Source organism: Aptenodytes patagonicus, chromosome 12, assembly GCF_965638725.1.
Source record: "Aptenodytes patagonicus chromosome 12, bAptPat1.pri.cur, whole genome shotgun sequence".
Classification (NCBI taxonomy): domain Eukaryota; kingdom Metazoa; phylum Chordata; class Aves; order Sphenisciformes; family Spheniscidae; genus Aptenodytes; species Aptenodytes patagonicus.
The window spans coordinates 17,818,280-17,837,058 of NC_134960.1; the positions used below are offsets into that span (position 1 = coordinate 17,818,280).

The window sequence follows — 18,779 nt, forward strand, 5'->3', positions numbered from 1 at the left end:
AAGCTTGAGTGACTGTCTTCCTAAAACTGCTTCTGTGTGTTTGTAACTAAATAATTCAAGCAAAATGAAAAATGCCAAGACAATTATCTTGGTCCAACATATTCCCAAGTAGATGTTCTCAACAGGTATCAATTTCTATTAAATTCCATGTTCCATATTCTGTTACAAAATGTTGATTTCAGAAATTAAAATTTGACCTGGAGGGTCAAGAAATGGTTGAAAGTTCTAAGAGAAAAGTAACAGAAATGGCTCATTTTCATTAATTAGTTTATTTTTTATGTAATATTGAAGAAAATGCTACACCTTGTTTGGAATAAAAATGAGAGGAAGTAGTTGTTAAATAGCCGGTAAAATACAGTCGGAAATTTACACCACAGCACCTTGAACATTTCAGAGTTAATAGAAAAGACCTGAAAACAACCCCTGATATTACTAATGAAAATAGATGTTCTCTGATAGGTACATCGCTTTAGAAATGCAAGCATAGGGGATAATGCGAGCGTTACAGCCGGCCCAGAATTCAGCTGCATTTTGCCAGTTTTCGGCAAAACACAGCTCACTTTAATCCCCTTGCCCTGCAGCTGGGACCGGGCCCAGGAGTCTGTGGTGTCGGGATGCTGTGCCTGTTGGTGTGCCTGAAGCCTCCTAGGCTTCAGGGGCAGGTCTGGCCCTGCCAGCGCAGAGCCAGTTCAGAAACGGGGCTTTTCCTTTTCTGGCTCTCCCTATAGCTACAGCTGAGAGTTGGTGGATCATGCTGGAAGCACACAGTGCTGAAATAGAAATCTTTTCACCTAGGGCTGCGGCAAAACACAGTTTTGAGGTCCCTGAGATTATGGGTTGCAGCAGGATTTAACTTTCTCCCTGTTTCCCAGGATCGCCTTCTCCTTTTTCACATTTCCAATGTAGAAATGGAAACCATCTGCAAGGAGCTTCTCCTTTTCCATCTCCCCTGTACCATGCAGCTTCCCCCACTCACCAATCTGCTTCTGTCAGGGTACAGGGAAGGTGGAAGGGAAAGGAGCCAGGGGATGGAGACTCCTCTCCAGCTGCGAGAGGAGAGGAGAGGAGAGGAGCGGAGAGGAGCGGAGAGGGGCAGGAACAGACTGGCCGTGCCGGAGAGCAGCAGGGCAGGGAGAAGTGGGGCTTGCTACCTCCAGTGCTCAGGAGGCTGAGAATGCAGCCAGGCGGGCAGCAGCAATTTCTGCCGGCTGTGCACTTAGCAGCAGCAAAGCACTCTCAAAAGAGCAAAAGACTGACTGTGCCTCTTACGGGAATAACCCGTCTTCGTCTCCTTTAGGTTAAGCAAAGTTGCTTAACCTGTTGGTGAAGAAAACTCTTTATTTTGCCTGTGCGTATAGCTGGTCTTAAAACCAAATCCTTTCTCCTGTTGACAAAGTGAAAAGCAAGGGTTACAAATCAGGACCAAACGCAGTGTACAAACATCAGTCACTCCCGAAGATGAAAGAACGTGAACCTTAATTTGGAAAATTGGTTGTATAAAAAAGAGGTATGGCATTACACCATATTTTTCAAGTGTATCAGGCATCCACAGACACGCTATTGTACCCAGGGAGGTTTTTGAGAAGCGCCCAATCATCGTTTCAGTGAGACTTCAGGGTCACGGTTCTGGCTTGGCTGAATGTGAGGTAGCTTTCTACTCTGCAAAGCCTCATTAGACAATGAGACAAAGCCTCGTTAGACAAGGAAGGCACTAACTCCCATTCTGTATACACAGACCTCGCTGCATAGATAAGCAGTTTCTTGATTTAAGTATGTAGAGGGAGCTGGGCAATATCGTGGTATCTTCAGTATTCTAAAAATCTTTGGAGTAAATTGGATTTAGAGTAAGGAAATGAAGCACAAGTGTGCCACTACTCAGTTTATAAACAACGTAACTTTGCTTTTGTAACTAACTTTAATACCTTTAATTATCTTTCTTTTTCAGTCTTGTGTCTCTTATAAGAGGCCAAGTGGTGACTACAGATGGAACTCCTCTAGTTGGGGTCAATGTGTCATTTGTCAAGTATCCAAAGTACGGCTATACCATCACTCGTCAGGATGGGACGTGAGTTTGCTTGCTTCATTGAGTACCTATTTTGTATGTAGTATCTTTGCTGATTAACAGATGGTGTGATCTAATGGAACCATGTGGTACCATGCATGGCATTCCTCCCAGGGCAAAGAGCTATTAAGTAAACACAAAAGTAATTTTTCACATGGCATTTTGAATACTAACTGCAAGTAAATATGAAAAGGCTGACTTCTGATAATAATGTGTTAGCAGGCAGACTCCTTTCAAATAAATTGCTCTGTATCTATGAAAACATTTGTGGACTACAGTAATATCCAGCCGAGACCAGAAATATTTTATTTTAAAATGCAAGGCAGGCTAACGCTGCCAGAAAAAAAAAAGTAGTATCATTATAGAATAGTATATTTTGTTAAAAGTTCCTTTCTGCCTCTCTTTCCTTTTGAAGATCCACTATCTTCTGAGTTTCTTCAGGGTAGAATGTAATCAAAAGATTCTAATTGAATATATTTAGACAATTTCCTGCTGTGCAAAAAAGCGCTTTTTCCCCCTTGTATCAGCTGATTTGAAATGCACACAAATTCAGATAAACAAAAATCAATGTGTCATGGTTTATCCAGTTTATTGGCTGTGGTAAATAAAGAGTGCATCTGTGACACATGCACTGTAAACATTTGCCATTTTATCTTGATCTTGCATGCAAACAATTGCATTGAAATAATTAATATGAGTCAACTGAACTACAGGGAGTATTTCATTTCCACATTTCCCAGAATATTATTCTGCTATAATAAAAGTATAATGTTGTTGATTTCAGTGGTTTAATACTGCAGTAAATGGTGAGCTGAACTGTATTTAGATCTGAATAGATTATTGAAATCATTGAGTAATTAGTTACGTTGCCGGCATTTACATGAAACAACTGATACCTACTTCTGTTGTCAGAACAACCTGGAGGTCTTCTACTCATTTAGGCCAGATTTCAAAATGCCAGTGCAGCTCCACGTTATTGCTAAGATTATGTAGGGGGTTGGGAGTAAATACCTAATCTCTCTGCAAAATGACAGATCAATTGTCCTGGGGTCGGGAATTCTTATCTTATTTGTAGAACACAAACAGCAAAACTTTTCATGACTATTCTCTTACTGTCATGTGTCCCATTCTGCGCTTGATGGACAGCACCCTTTAGGAAAGGGATAATTCAGTGTCCAGCTCAGTATGAACTTGGCTTCTGTGCTGGTTTTATATATAAGGGTGACTTGTAATAATAAAAGTGATGATTTGTTTGTTGGGTATTTTTTAATTATTTAATGCAGATTTTGTAATATATAGGAAGAAGGTTTGTCCGGGTGACTTCAAATCATTGCTTGTCTTGGATGGATTTCAGTTGTTTAGTTGCCAAGGTTCACATCCCATTACTGATCATTTGAAGCATGACACTTAAAATAGACCTATTGCTATAGGTATACCTATATACCTATTTCATTAGCCAGGAATGCTATTACTGGAATTATTCAGTCTCGTCACTTCTAAAGCCCACGTTTTTCTAGATTTGACTTGGTTGCAAATGGCGGAGCATCCCTAACCTTGCACTTTGAACGGGCCCCATTTATGAGTCAGGAAAGGACGGTATGGTTGCCGTGGAATAGCTTCTACGCCATGGACACGCTTGTGATGAAGACAGAGGAGAACTCCATTCCCAGCTGTGATCTAAGTGGTTTTGTCCGTCCTGATCCAGTCATCATTTCATCACCACTTTCAACTTTCTTCAGTGATGCTCCTGGCCGGAATCCCATTGTACCAGAAACCCAGGTAAGAACAGTGTGAGTGAAAAGGATATAGAAATCAGTGGTCGGAAGCTAGTGCTGACCTGAGCACTTACACAGAGTCACCGTTTGTCCCCTGGAATTGCTGTAGCGATGCCTCTGTAGAGCTGCATTCATTCTGACAGATACCAGGTTTTCTAATGAGGTCTGCAGGAGATAGCCTAGGTTTATGTCACCCAGACACATTTATCTTTGACTACCGTGCACCTTCTCATTATCATACAATATATCAGGTATATCTCTGTATTTCCGTTGGCAGCTTAGGTGTTTCAAGAGAATTTTGCAAAGGCTTGGTGTGTACTGCTAACCACAGGCTGTTTTCTTGTATGTTGTGTAGGACAAAGGAAAACTGCTGGTACTATTGCTTCACTACTTTATTCAGTTAGTCTTTACTTTATACTAACTGCTAGTGGAAGTTGCGGGTTCCTGTGACTGTATTTCTTATGTTCCCCTTGCATATAACTTGCAGTAAAACTACTTGTACTTATTTGCACTTTTGCCAGCAGTGTCGTCTGTACACAGATGACAAATAATTGTTCAGAAATGTCACCTGAACTGCATCGTTGCACTGATTTGAGGATAACCATTCCCAGTAGGAGAAAGTCATAAGTTCATAAGAATATGCAAGGTGATATTATTCTAAAAAAAAATAACAAAGCACTAATGTAAAATGTTTGATCTTTTTCCTGTTCAGGTTCTTCATGAAGAAATCGAGATCCCTGGCTCTAGTATAAAGCTCAGCTACCTGAGTTCCCGTACTGCTGGATACAAATCCTTACTTAAGATCGCCATGACTCAGTCACTTGTGCCGCTGAATCTAATCAAAGTTCATTTGATGGTAGCGGTAGAAGGGCATCTGTTTCAAAAATCATTTCAGGCATCTCCCAACTTGGCATATACATTTATCTGGGACAAAACAGATGCGTATGGTCAGAAGGTTTATGGGTTGTCAGATGCTGTAGGTAAGTCAGCATATACAAGCTCCAAAACTTTCCAAATAACACCTGTAATTCTTGGTAAGAAAACTGCAAAGATTTCTTATGGAGAAGCAAATACAGACTAAACAGTTCTTGTCTTCCTGACACAATTTATCTTTGTATTATGTTTCTCTTACACATTAAAGATCACATTCAGAGGGTCTAAACTCCATCAACATGCCTGTGCTTCCCCGTTGGTAGCTGACTTAGAAGGTTTAGACCAGACAATGGGAAAAACTGGCCACAGGAACTTAGGTGAAACCTAGTCCACCACTATGTTTTTATTTTCTTTCAGCTAACAAATGAACCTCATGCTGGACTGGCTGGCATTCTTCAGTGCATTTGGATTTTCATGCATGCTGTTACTTATAGCCTCTTGTCGTATAATACATTTGACATGAAAATGGTGTTTTTCTAATGCTGTTCAGTCTTGTAGTTCTACAGCAGGTTTTAGTTCGCTTGGTTCTAGGGGGCGGGGAAAAAGAGCGATCATCATAATATTTTTAAGTTTTCATTTGAATATCAGAACAATTTTGATACAACGGTGCTAAAAATGGGCATCAGAGCTGTGCCAGTGTGGAAAGAAAAACTTACTTTTAAAATCTTATTTCAGAAAAACTTACTTTTAAAATCTTATTTCTTTTCTATATTTTCTAAAATCTTCTTTGTGATAGCTTTTCTTTCTTACATTATTGCATAAGGTATTGCTTTTCTGAGTAATCCTCACAGTGTGTGTGTGCGCTTAAAAGCACACAAAGTTTTCACTACTCCTTGGTACATGGTATGTAAAATGAACACACTAAATAAATGCTTTGAACGTCTGGGAAATTAAAAGTTTGATCTCGTCCTGTTATCTGATAGAATAATTTTATTATATTTTAAAAATTGTATTTCTCACTCTCACCAAACCAGTCACTTCCCAATGCCAACTCTTCAAAGAGAAGTGGTCAGATCCCTGCAGAGTACATGTGAATGAAGTTTCAAATTTGTGTCTAGTCAAAGATCTGAATTTAATATTGTAGAATAAGAGAGAGGAATATAAACACTCCATCTTCTTGAGGGGGCTGGGGAACTGGAATGCTAAATGATTTGAATGTGCTCTGGGCATTTAATTCAGTGTTTGTTCAGCAAGTATATTAGATTTTATTTTATTTTATTTCAGTTTCTGTGGGTTATGAGTATGAGACTTGCCCCAGTCTCATTTTATGGGAGAAGAGGACAGCACTGCTGCAAGGATTTGAACTTGATCCTTCAAATTTAGGAGGATGGTCTTTGGATAAACATCATGTACTTAATGTCAAGAGTGGTGAGTTAGTTAATTCCGTGTGTTTTCTGTGCTATATGGAGTTTTGTCTGTGAACACTTTTTATTTGTATTATAGTTACACTTTAAAAAATGCAATTTCTCCACTCTTTTTGTTTCATCTTTACCTCAGTAAGGTGTGGGACGTGTTTCAGCTGTCAGTAAATTTTTGTAGAATTTCAACAGCTATTTTACTTTAAGAAAGTCCAAATCTTTATCCTCTGTTCTGTTGTTCGTTTATTCCCCTGTGATGCCTTTCTGGCTTCCTTCCCTGTTTTTCTGATCTTAACCACACCTGTTCCTGGTTCCTCTTGTTTGACCTTTTTCCCCTCGCCTCTGACATGGGGTTTAAAAGGAGTATAAGTCTGTGATGAGATACTGAGTCTCATTTGTCGTCTTCTTTTGTCACCTATTTGTTTTTTCCTCACTTCTCTTTGTCTTTACGTATCCTAAGCTGAATGTTCCTGGCCTTCATATTTTACGAGAGACTCTTAGGGAGCTGAATGCTTAGCATATATTTCATTTGATCCCTGTAAAGTGTTTTCTACAGCCTCCCTGCTGATCCCTGCATTAACAAATTGCAAACTGTATTGTTGCTCAAGAAATCTAAAGTAGCGTTCAGAATAAGCAAGATCGGGCTATTTGAACACAATTTAAGTGCTGTGCAGAGGATTAAACATCATTGAGATAGTCATTTGGATAGTGCATGATATTCACTGTCGTCACCAGTGGAGAGCCAGTTACTTTACATTAGGATCATACAATTGCATTTCCCAAGAGAACATGAGGCTAAAAGTTTCCGGCCAGATATCTACAATCTTTGATACACTGAAAATGGTCACTCTGTCAGAGAATCCACTCCCTGCTTGGAGCAGGGGTCTGCTCTTTGAAGAAATATTTTGAAAAGAAATCCTATCGTAAAGGCATTTCTTGAAGCCTAATAAAGATCCTTACCACTAGCTTCCCTCTTGCCTTTCATCACTGATCCTTAGCAGCCCTTCTAGGAGTTTCATCTTTCTCCTATCTTTTAATTTTCTGTGCTATCCTCTTCTCTGGCATCTCCATTTCTCATTTTTCATTTTCCATGAAAAAAGTGTGAAAGACTGCGAGGTGGAAAGAGAACAGTAAGGTTGGCACAAAATTCCAGCCAAAATGTAACATAGGAAACTGGAGCGAGAGGATCCAGGGACACAAATAAGGAACGTGTCCTCTCCACTGTTTGCCTTCTCACTTCCCAGTTAATAAGACAGTCTAAACCATTGTGCCAGGCCAGAGGGATGTATGGCAGCGTTTTCTTTCGTAATGAATACCAAAGGACTTTGGGTTTAGGTTTGGGTCTGTGGTTGTGTATGTGTGTCTTTTTTAACAGAGAATCTTCGTTACACCTTTATTTTTACTACTGCAAAGCTCTTTCACTCTTTTTGCACCGTTGAAGAACCAAGCGCTGGAGTCATTTCAGTGTACAGAACTTAACAGCAGCTGTTGAAAAGAGAACTACCTGAAGTTCCCTGCAATGAATGATTGTAATAACCACTTCTTCTCCTCTTTATTATTAGGTATACTGCACAAAGGCAATGGAGAAAATCAGTTTCTGACTCAGCAGCCGGCTGTGATAACCAGCATTATGGGGAATGGGCGCCGAAGAAGCATATCCTGTCCTAGCTGCAATGGTCTGGCAGAAGGAAATAAGCTTTTGGCCCCTGTAGCACTGGCAGTGGGTATTGACGGAAGTCTCTTTGTTGGAGATTTTAACTATATTCGGCGTATCTTCCCATCCAGGAATGTTACTAGTATATTGGAGCTGAGGTAAGGTGTTAATCTTAGCACTTCATTTCCGTAGCCTGTGCTCAAATCAGCCTTTACCATTACTTTTTATAATTTTGTAAAACATTGTCACTTTCAACCTATTTAAATTCCAGTGGAGAAATGGGGCACAGAAATGCATAGTTCAAAGTCTGTAGCTTATCAGAGCAATGGCTAATAGAGAAGGACTACAGAGTACAAACCAACTCGTACAAAAAGTACAAACCACCTTCTTCTGTCCTGTTGGCGATCATTTGATACGATCTCCTCTCAGTACTATACATCATTTAGTTTTGTTTGAAAACTACAGAATTGACTGCCCTTAGGTATTGAGCCACAGTGGTAAGCAAAGGTATAACAGTCTTACAAGGTTAGAAGGAAGGTTTTCCTATCAATGGTTTTGAGAGTCCCTTTCCCACTTCTTATCCATACTCGTAAGTCTATTTCTATAGGTTGGCAAGTGCAAGTAAGGTTGACAGACAGAGTCACTTCACATCATCAGAACTCTTTTTAAGATTGTATCTCCCCCCCCAACATTAAGATTTGGTCACTTGATAGGGAAGGCATGAGTGCAGAGTGTACCACTTCACCCATTTCTGTTCCATCTCCTTTTTTCATTATTCTAGGAGAGGCAAGAGCTATTGCTTCAAACCGTAACTCACGTAACTGGACCTTATAGTTACAGCACTGTTGAGTATTTGCAGAAAAATGAGGAAAAGTAGCTTGCATTGGCTGTCTTCTGATACTTCTGCAGACCACAAAGGCAGTAGGATTAGTGCTCTTGTAAATTGGACATAGCTGCAAGGTACATTGAGTGAATTTAGGTCATTAGCCTTTTTTTTTCATGATATGGCCAATAACCAATTCCTCTGCTTCCACCATACTTCTAGTTTTTAATTAGTGGGACAAAGCGCAAAATGATTGGACTGTTAGAGAATAGGAGGCCTAGCTCTATTTTACACCTCTCTTCCATTCATGTCATTCTGTTGATGTCACTGTTGTGAATTCTGATTTATATAAGAGAAAAGAGATCCGATTCAGGCCAATTCTACTCTGAAATCGCTCTCTGACACCTACCTCATACACCATCAGGCTGCCTCACTATATTTAAAAAAAAAAAGGCATAGATCATCCAGTGCTTTCTGCTAGCGGCTCAGTATAAACCACAGAAGGTAGCTGGTATGGATGTGTGACATGCTATAAATATTTCTACCAATATACACTATAATTCTGCGTTATATAGAATACGCTGATTTTTTTTTTTTCTAATTTGTTCAGTTCTGTTTAGCTTTCTAGTAAACAGGACTACAGCTTTATAGGTGAAGAGGAACATTTTCAAATTAGGATACTTAATATAAGGCCTTTATATGCACCTCACTTCCTAATACCAGCCAGTGACAAAGTTTCCTAGCACACCTGATATTTGAAAATATCTCCACGTTTACAACAGTATTAGTCTGAGTACTTTGCTTTCTCTCTACGCGTGACAGAACTTGGGCTTTTCAGCACATGTGAGGGAAAATGGGAAAGGACATCAGTAAAGAAACAGAAGATGGCCTTCTTAATCTGCTTTTGTCCACTTTCTCTTTTCTTTTATGAGAGTCTGTTTTCCATAGTGTAGTTTCTTTAGCTTCTGTTATAACTATTAACAATGAACAATAAAGCTATTGTATTTTGAGTGCTGTTGGACAGCTGCAAATGACTTGACACACAGATTTTTATGATTTGCAGTGATGTCTTTTGCCCCCTGTTCCTCTAAAGGGAATTAAGGTCCATTCCAGCAAACTTCATCTATAGCAGTAATTGTGATTCAGTGGTCATCTTAAAATCTGTATGAGTTACACGGGTTAAGAGTTTGAAGATTTGAGCCATTGAAGTATGAATGAGAGCAGAGTCTTCAGCTAGTATCAAGCAGCTTGAATAACGTTGCAAATAGTATGTCCATAAGTATTGCAAACCAAGTACATCACTTTATTTAGATTTCACAACGGCTGTAGTTTTGGTTTTACATAAGCCAATATAAATCTTGAGTAACTTTATAAGTCAGAATATCCCACTGTGCATATTTGCTTCACGCTGTCCTTTATGAAGGTGCCTGATCTGAGTGGCTAATAGGAATTTCGACTCAAGAGTGTTGCGTTTCACGCTTAACGTTGGTATTGCAAGTTTGGGGCTGTGCATTGAGTGCTGCAGCTCAGGAGTCATGCATCTCTTTGTTACATTCAGTGGATATTCCTAAATGGAATTGACAAAAACACAGTGAAACACTGTGGTGTGGAGAATGGATTAATTTACTTCTGGGAAGTAGAGAACACTTTTCCTTTGACTTTGTGTCTAGACAGTAAACTAGGGATCAATTAATGCTATATATCTCCCATTGTACAGTATCTTACTGCTCACTTAGAAGGTTTCTTTTACCCTGAGAATTTGCTTTGATGGGCTTAAATAGATACCAAGTAGCTTCCAAACTTGCTTTAAGCAATTATTTTAGAGACTGGGGGGAGAGGAAAATAAACTCTGTAGTAGAAATTTGTTTAGAAATAGCCTGTTGGAAACCTATTTTGATTAAAGAGGTTGCCTCCAACTGGCAGACAATATCCTAAGGCCAATGCTTCCCCCTTCCCAGTTCTGTATTCAGAAAACTGCCAGTTTCTCTCGCTCCTAGCCCACAAGCTACACATATTTCCATGTGAAAACTCTTTCAGTGGTCCAGAAAGTTTCCTGTTAAATACATGGGGGGTGGGGGGTTGGGGGCAGGGGTATCCTACTAGGGAACTATCTTGCAACTCTATCACTCCCAGTTGCTCTTCACCCGTAAACCAAGCTAAGGCTAGTGCTGAAAAGAGATATCTTCTCCTGTGTCCTTTTGTAAAATAAAACAAATACTATGTTTGCTTTACCATCTATTCTTCAGCTAACTGTTTGTTCTTTTTTCTTCTGTTCCCTTTCTATAAAGAAATAAAGAGTTTAAACATAGGTAAGACACGAGCTCTTTCCCATATAATTTGATATGGTTTGTTTGCTTCATTGTGTTTGCTTTTTGTGTTGTGCTTCTTGTGTAATGTTATGTTCTTCATGTACCATATATAGAAACATTTTTATGTGCTAATTGTGTGTTATGAATATGATAAGCATTAGCAATTATGAAATGCAGTCAAAAAGCAACCAAATAAGTTCTGACAGCAATTAGAAATTTCTAGTAGAATGCAAGTATAATGAAGCCCAAGCTAACTTCTATATAAACACTTCTCCCTGCTGTCTATAATTGGTCTAAATGGTTGAGGTAAACTACAACAGCAGTTTTACAAATGCCAGAAATGTTCACAAAAGCACTAATGACTGCAAATAGGTCAAAAACTCATTTTCCAGTCATTAATGATTTTCTGAACCCTCTGTCCTTTTTCATAATTTAGTTTCTATTTTCTTTCATCAAATACATTTAACAGTCAGTCAGCCTGTGGGGCTGGTCGTATGCAACCACTAGATGCAGTCACTGTAAGATTCATGAGGGAGGCATAACCTTTTCGGATGTTAGGAGAAAAGATTTTTCATCGTCTCACCCGAGCAGTAGGCCTTCTGGATGGCAGCAGCATAGGAAACGCTTGTACCTTCTTCCACGCCACACCTGGGACGGGGGGGGATGTTTACCCTGGAGAATATCAAAGGCAAGAACAAGAAGGGCTGTTGTAAACTATTCCATAGTGTCCTGTGCATCACCCTTCTAAAACCATACTTTCCATTTCTATAATACAGGTTAGATGCAAAAGATGTCAGGGCTAAACAGTATAATTTCCCCTTTACAATATATTTTGGTATAGCAAGCGTAACTCCACTAAGTTTTCTTATCTGGACGAATTCATTCACAATTTGCTAATGATTACTGGTGATGCTGGAAACTCCTCATTTGCAACTTTGGGCATGGTGGTGTTGGGCTGACGGTTGGACTCGATGATCTTAGAGGTCTCTTCCAACCTTAATGATTCTATGACTCTATAAGCTTAGCTTTCAGGTGCTTAGAGATTTGCTCTGGGCAGCTTCTCTTTTTGGTTAAATTGAAAGAAAAGCTATTGTTGCACTGTTGTGAATTTGATGCACGTATGAGAAGAACAGGGAGGACAAGCTGATCCTGCCTGTACTTGCTGTCAAGGCACCAGGCTCCCTCACAGACCAGAGTAAGGCTGCATGTGGTGGTAACAGCTGTGTCCGCCGGAGAGGGCTAGAGGAGGGGATCTTACTGGCAGAGGCCTCTGAGCAGTACCGAATGTTATGGAAAATCTTTTAAAAGAAGGTAATTTCCTTGGCTTCCTATACCTCGAATAAAAGATTACAGTGGCACGGAGAAAAGAGAGGCAGAGGTCTTTAATTGCTCAGATGCCAGTTTGAGAAATATTTACTACTCATTTATAAAATGCATCCCTGTTTGAGGTAATAATCTCGTAATTTCTTTGGGGACATGGTGAGTGCATGTCGCCTTCCACCCGTCATTTTCTGCCAAAATCCCTCAAATATTTTATGTGGAGTCTTCCATTATCTGTTCCCTTACCAAGCTCGGGAAAGAGCAAAGGGGTGTACAGCAGGTCTGCAGCTCCAGCGAGTTGCTCCCTGATCTGGAACAAAAGCTCATGACTGACTGCCTGGTAAAACTGCCCTGAGGGAGATTCCAGAGGGGAAAGGCAGGGTGAGCCCCATGGACACACCAATGGCTGCAGGAGAGGAGAGGGAAATAAGCCCATGTTCTGCCATTGCTCTTTACCCTGACTCATACCTTATCCCATCCTGGTAACAGTGGGACATACCCAAGGCTAGCTGTGGGCAGAAGGGAAGCAGCAGTGTGCTCACTCAGGAAGGCAGGCACAGGCTGCAAATCATGTCCGAAAAGAAGAGAGACCCTTCCAGTCTCGCTGAGCGGCTGCTGCTCCATGTCAGGCAGCAGAGCAGCTCCCCCAGGCACTGCTGTGAGCAGCTCCCATCCCTGAGACCAAGCAAGGCCCCCGCCTCCGGCAGCAAGTAGCTATGTCTGTGCCCGGCTCCAGTTTGTACCTGCCTCAGGTCTCCCCGTTCAGCCAAGGCGGGGGTGCCACATGTTTTAGAAGGGCCAGACAAAAGGCACTCTGGGCCGGAGCCCAGCAGGGAGGCGGCAGCAGCGAGCCTGCAGCAGTAGCACTCAGTTGTTGGCTCGTCTGCTGCTGTTGCAAAGCCTTGAGCTACGTTTGGGTGTAGTTGTGAAGTACGGCACAACACTAGCGTCACAGCAAAGTTTGTTCTTCAGTGTTACGGGAAAAGCATGGTGGAAGAATAGAGCAGAATTTCAAAACAGTGACAAATGTGCAGGTGTTTGTATGGCTCAGATACTCGAGAGACTGGAGAAATCTTGTAAATGGAAAGAAATAATTTTATATGTGGCAAAGGAGATGGAGCTTTGTTTTGGAGGGATGAGAAGGAATGTGATAAGGGTCTAGTGAAGAGGTGCAGTCTGCTGCTGAAGATAAGGAGAGGAACTTGGGGAATAAAGAGATTGTGCTCTAATCTCAAGCATGTCACTAGTCTCCCTGCATAACTTTGTCTATACCACTTAACTTCTCTGTGCCTCAGTTTCCTCCTCTGTAAAATGGGTATAATACCCATCTTTTTAAAGTACTTTGAGCTCCATGCATGAAATAAACCTGCCAAGTATTTTTTGTTTACTGTATTTTTTCATCTCTAATTTCTACACTCCTAGACTTCAGCAGATGGTATTACCTCTGCCTACTGAATTTTCATCAAACCAATCTCCTTCCTACTTTCTACAGTTTTAGAACAAACTGTTATTGACCTAAAATCATGACACGTCAAAGACTGGCATAGAGGAAGATAACTGTAGAAAGTGATATTTTTGGGCCTCCTCATTCCTCCAAATCTGGTCATGACCGCACGAACGCAGTTGTCTTTGTGCTGCTGATAATCCATCTGCCGAAAGTGGCCTTACTATAGTTTCAGCGAGTCTGATCAAGAAATGGCTTATGTCCATCATAACTTACCTCTGTGTATCCTCACTCTTGGAGATGGGCACTTTTGCCACATGAAACTAGGAGTGTGGATATTGGGAGGCAAATATCTCTGGTTACTGGTAAGTGACCTTCATTTTTTTTCTTCCTGTCTTCATTTGTCTTCTATGCTTTGAAACCACCATTGACCTTATTTACGCTCACTCATAGGCTCCAAAGGCTGGAAAATTCACATCATGCTTAAAATCCAACTAAATTGAGTTAAACTAGCCAGGCAAGATTTTGAAAATATTTCTGCACTGCAGTTCTGTGTGTGTGAATGTATATATATGGCAAAGATTGACATTTCTCAATTTGCAGATGATTTGCTAAAGTAGCTCCAAAATGTGACAAGCTGTCAAAAACCATATATTTCAGAAGAGAAATAGCTTTCCATATGAGCACCCATTCTAATCGCAAACTGAGGACCAGTTTTTCAATAACAGAAGGTTTGGAGTTAAAGTCAGACACTTGGGGTCTCCGGTTTTAGTTATATAACCAACTTCATCTGCCGTAAATGAGATTCTTGATAAGAATGAATGAGAACAAATTTGCTTTAGAAATAAATTTGTTATGCCTCTGCCTCCTATTTATACAAGACCTCACAAATCTTGTGGCATAATATAAGTAACTCAGAAGCTGATTCTTTGATCTTACTCCTATGACTTCTGCTTTCGAGGGAAGTTAAACAAGGTGGCGGGGAGGAGGAGCAACAGGTAGAGATAAGCCAAAGAGAATTGACCTGGAGCAGATCTAAAGGGCTAAAGAGATCAAGAGGAAAGTCTGCTGTGCAGCTTTGGCTTATTGGGCTCTGCTGTGCAAGGTTTGGTGTAGCAGGATGAATGAGATTTAAAATGACAATCCTTCTGAAACACTGACCAGGCCCTAATCAAGTTAGGTCTTCAGATGGTAGTCCTTCAGACCCCGCCTCTGTATGAAGGTGTCAGACTTTCTTTCCAGATCTCTCTGTGCCTGATGAGTGTCTAAGCTCTGAAAGCCTGTGAAGTTTCTAGACTGCTCAGCTGTTTCTGTTTTATGCTTTCTTTTTCTCTAAAGCAACAATCCCGCTCATAAATACTATCTGGCCGTGGACCCTGTTTCAGGCTCACTGTACGTATCGGACACCAATAGTCGACGGATATACAAAGTCAAGTCCCTCACTGGCACAAAAGACCTAGCTGGTAACTCTGAAGTGGTAGCAGGGACTGGAGAGCAATGCCTGCCCTTTGACGAAGCCAGATGTGGGGATGGAGGGAAGGCAGTGGACGCAACCCTAATGAGCCCTCGAGGTACAGTAGGAAAAGAAGCTGGAGAAAATGACTGCATGAGGCTAGGCTGGCTGTGGAAATAATTATCTGCCAATTAAATCACTCCTTGCTCCGTAATTTTTATTCTGGGCTTTAATTACAGCGGATTGGCAAGTGTTCGTGCTTTGTTTAGTTAAAGCAAACTTTGATACCCCAACACTGAACGCTGCAAAAGGAGAACAGAACACAAATTAGCAGGGTACCGCTCACTCCAGGAAGCAAGCATGTAAACTGGGAAACAAGTTACTCTTTGAGATACAGTCTTCAGGGAGAAAAACTGCCTGCTGTGGCTTTTTTCTGAGGTTTTATTCTGTGTATCCCCTTTTTCTTCAGAGGCAGAGGAAAAATAAAAGGATTTTTGCCCTTTCCAGTTTCTAATTTTTAACAAAAAGTTTTCAAGATGATGTGGAGATTTGGGGATGTGTTTCAAGATTTTTTTTTTTTCCCATTGTTTCATCTCGATTGTAATGATGAATTTATCAGGTGTATTGCCAGGTGTTTCAAACATCTTTGGGTTTTATTTCAATGATTGAAAATAACTAGATGATCGTAAAAGCAAATAAAAATGAAAGGTCTTGTTTCTTTATATAGGTAATAGTTTCAGTTAATACATACAGAGTATATTAACAGGACAGAGCTGCTTGCATGTTTTAAGTTAAGCCTCTACATAGACGTTAAGAAGATAAAGCTGTATCTTCTCTCAGTGCCCAATAGGATGAGCACTGCAACCATTTGAAGGCAAAATTTTTAGATCAATATTTTATTTTCAGCCCAAGAAACAGACAAGGCAGTGCGCCAAATCAAAGCAGGAAAGACAAGTGAGAAAAAGCCTGCCCTCCTTCCCACCAGGCAGCAGCATCCTTCTGTTCCTCCAAGGGAGCACCCTTTCATTCTGTGCCTTTCCTCTCTAAGGACTCCCAATGTGACAGGCATTGAACCTTTCCTTTTTTCCTAGGCTGGAAACCCCTGTGTCTTCATCTGGAAACACCAGATGTTCTTCCCATATTCCTCACTGCAACAGGTCAAAGAATTAAAAGACATCTTGGAAGAATATAATGTCCTCTTAATTTTTCAAACGTTTTAAAGCAATTTTAAAAGATTCCTAAAAATTCTTCATCCTCATTAGATCCTTCAGATGAAGAGAGCAACGCCTCAGATTTCTGAGATGAAAACTTAGGAGATAATTTTTTTTATTGGGTTTCTGTAATATATCATACAGAGTTTGAATTTAGAAATAAGCTGATGCATTCTGCTGGCTCTTTGGCATGTTTTGGGGATTTCTGTGGTTTTCTTTTCTTTAAAGCGCCAAAGGATAAACCTGCTTGATGCCATTTAGTCAGCAGAACTCCAGGCACTTGGAGGGTTCCAGGACCTGTGCTCAGGTTGGAAGGGAGGAAAGAACAGGGGAAGTGAACAAACATCACCATCTTGTAAACTTGTTAATAAGATGAAGCCTGCCTTGAAGCTAGGAGCCTCACTGCCTCGCTGATGCCTGGTTTTTATATTTGCAGGAATTGCAGTGGATAAGTATGGACTCATGTATTTTGTTGATGCCACTATGATTAGAAAAGTGGATCAGAACGGAATTATATCGACCCTGCTGGGCTCCAATGACCTAACTGCTGTTCGACCTCTCAGCTGTGATTCCAGCATGGATGTCACCCAGGTAGACTCTTACGCATTTATTTTCTTCTCTGCCTTAGAAGAGATGGGCATCTATTTTGGATGACTGCCTGGCCATTTAAGAAATACATTATGCAGCACAAGATGATAGCATATTTGATTCATTACTGAAATGAGTGAACCATCCTTTTACTGTGGCTAACACAGGTTATTTATGCAACTATAGAGAAATAAGGCTGAGATAATGGGAGTTATTGTCTTAATTGCCTGTTTTTCTGTAATTATTGTAGAGCTTCCACAATGTAGCATTCATTCTTTGCACAGAAACACAATTAGCCAAAGTTACCACTGCACGTAGCTTTAATATTTCCGAAAAACAAAATCATTGTTTGAAATAGTTGCCGTTCATGACTTGGTTTCATGATTTACGCTGATAAACCCCTCACTAATTTGCTGTTGTTACACATGGAATTTTAAACACTAGAAGTGTACTTTTCAGTTATGAGTTTTACAGTAATAATTTGTGCAACTCATAGGTACGGCTGGAGTGGCCTACTGATCTCGCTGTCAATCCCATGGACAACTCACTTTATGTCCTAGAGAACAATGTTATTTTACGGATCACAGAAAATCATCAAGTTAGCATTATTGCTGGACGCCCCATGCACTGCCAGGTTCCTGGTATAGACTACTCTCTTAGCAAACTGGCTATTCATTCTGCACTTGAATCAGCCAGTGCCATTGCCATCTCACACACAGGAGTTCTTTACATCAGTGAGACAGATGAAAAAAAAATTAATCGGCTACGCCAGGTAACTACCAATGGAGAAATATGCCTTCTTGCAGGGGCAGCTTCAGACTGTGATTGCAAAAATGATGTCAACTGTAATTGCTATTCTGGGGATGATGGGTATGCCACTGATGCCATCTTAAATTCACCATCTTCCTTAGCTGTGGCCCCAGATGGTACCATCTACATAGCTGATCTTGGAAATATCCGCATTAGGGCTGTCAGTAAAAACAGGCCCATTCTTAATTCTTTTAACCAATATGAAGCTGCATCTCCAGGAGAACAGGAGCTGTATGTCTTCAATGCTGATGGGATTCACCAGTACACTCTCAGCCTTGTTACCGGGGAGTACTTGTACAATTTCACCTATAGCAGCGATAACGATGTCACGGAGGTGATGGACAACAATGGCAACTCCTTGAAGGTCCGTCGGGATGCCAGTGGGATGCCCCGCCATTTACTGATGCCGGATAATCAGATTGTCACGCTGGCTGTTGGCACTAATGGTGGACTCAAGCTAGTCTCAACACAGACCCTGGAGCTCGGATTAATGACATATAACGGAAACAGTGGTCTCTTAGCAACGAAGAGTGATGAAACAGGATGGACAACATTTTATGAGTAAGAATGTTTTTGGATATATTAAGCGTACATTTATTTTTCAAATGGTAGTGAGTAGGCCCCAAACTGACCCTACTGAAATTTGTTGTAGGCTTTTCGCTGATACTGAATAAGGCCGTTACACCTCAGTCTGGTATGATACTGGAAATGATTAAGTGGCTTCTTGCTTTCATCATTTTTGCTGGGTCCTTTGGGTGGGTACTGAACCACCTAAATTCCCGCCTGCAGTCTGAGGCCAGTGGGGAAGCTCACCCACCTCCAGCACGAAGGACTGTGCACCACATTCAGAAACCCGTGTTTGATTTACCAGATTGGGCCCCTGCTCTTAGTCATCAGCGAGGCTGCAGATAACTCACATCCAGACCAGCCCCCAGCAATCTATGGCTCCTACCGAGCTGCCTCTCTCTAGGAACCCTAATGCTGCAGTTTCTTTTGGAACTCAAATTATCTATCTTCCTGTTCAGACTCATATATTACT

At 40.8% G+C, this 18,779-nt stretch overlaps 1 protein-coding gene across 12 annotated transcripts in view; it reads left to right on the top strand.

The window, feature by feature from the left end:
- The window catches only part of TENM2 (teneurin transmembrane protein 2), a 763,074-nt gene that overhangs the window by 722,417 nt on the left and 21,878 nt on the right, over positions 1–18,779 (top strand). For 10 of the 12 annotated variants that reach the window (XM_076350345.1, XM_076350344.1, XM_076350348.1 and 7 more), the window contains 9 exons: positions 1,946–2,065; positions 3,580–3,841; positions 4,550–4,817; positions 5,995–6,138; positions 7,691–7,940; positions 10,894–10,914; positions 15,017–15,249; positions 16,779–16,933; positions 17,427–18,301. In XM_076350345.1, coding sequence (XP_076206460.1) covers positions 1,946–2,065; positions 3,580–3,841; positions 4,550–4,817; positions 5,995–6,138; positions 7,691–7,940; positions 10,894–10,914; positions 15,017–15,249; positions 16,779–16,933; positions 17,427–18,301 — 2,328 coding nt within the window. The remainder of the gene's footprint in view (positions 1–1,945; positions 2,066–3,579; positions 3,842–4,549; positions 4,818–5,994; positions 6,139–7,690; positions 7,941–10,893; positions 10,915–15,016; positions 15,250–16,778; positions 16,934–17,426; positions 18,302–18,779) is intronic. The other 2 variants (XM_076350347.1, XM_076350350.1) reach the window with 1 other exon arrangement.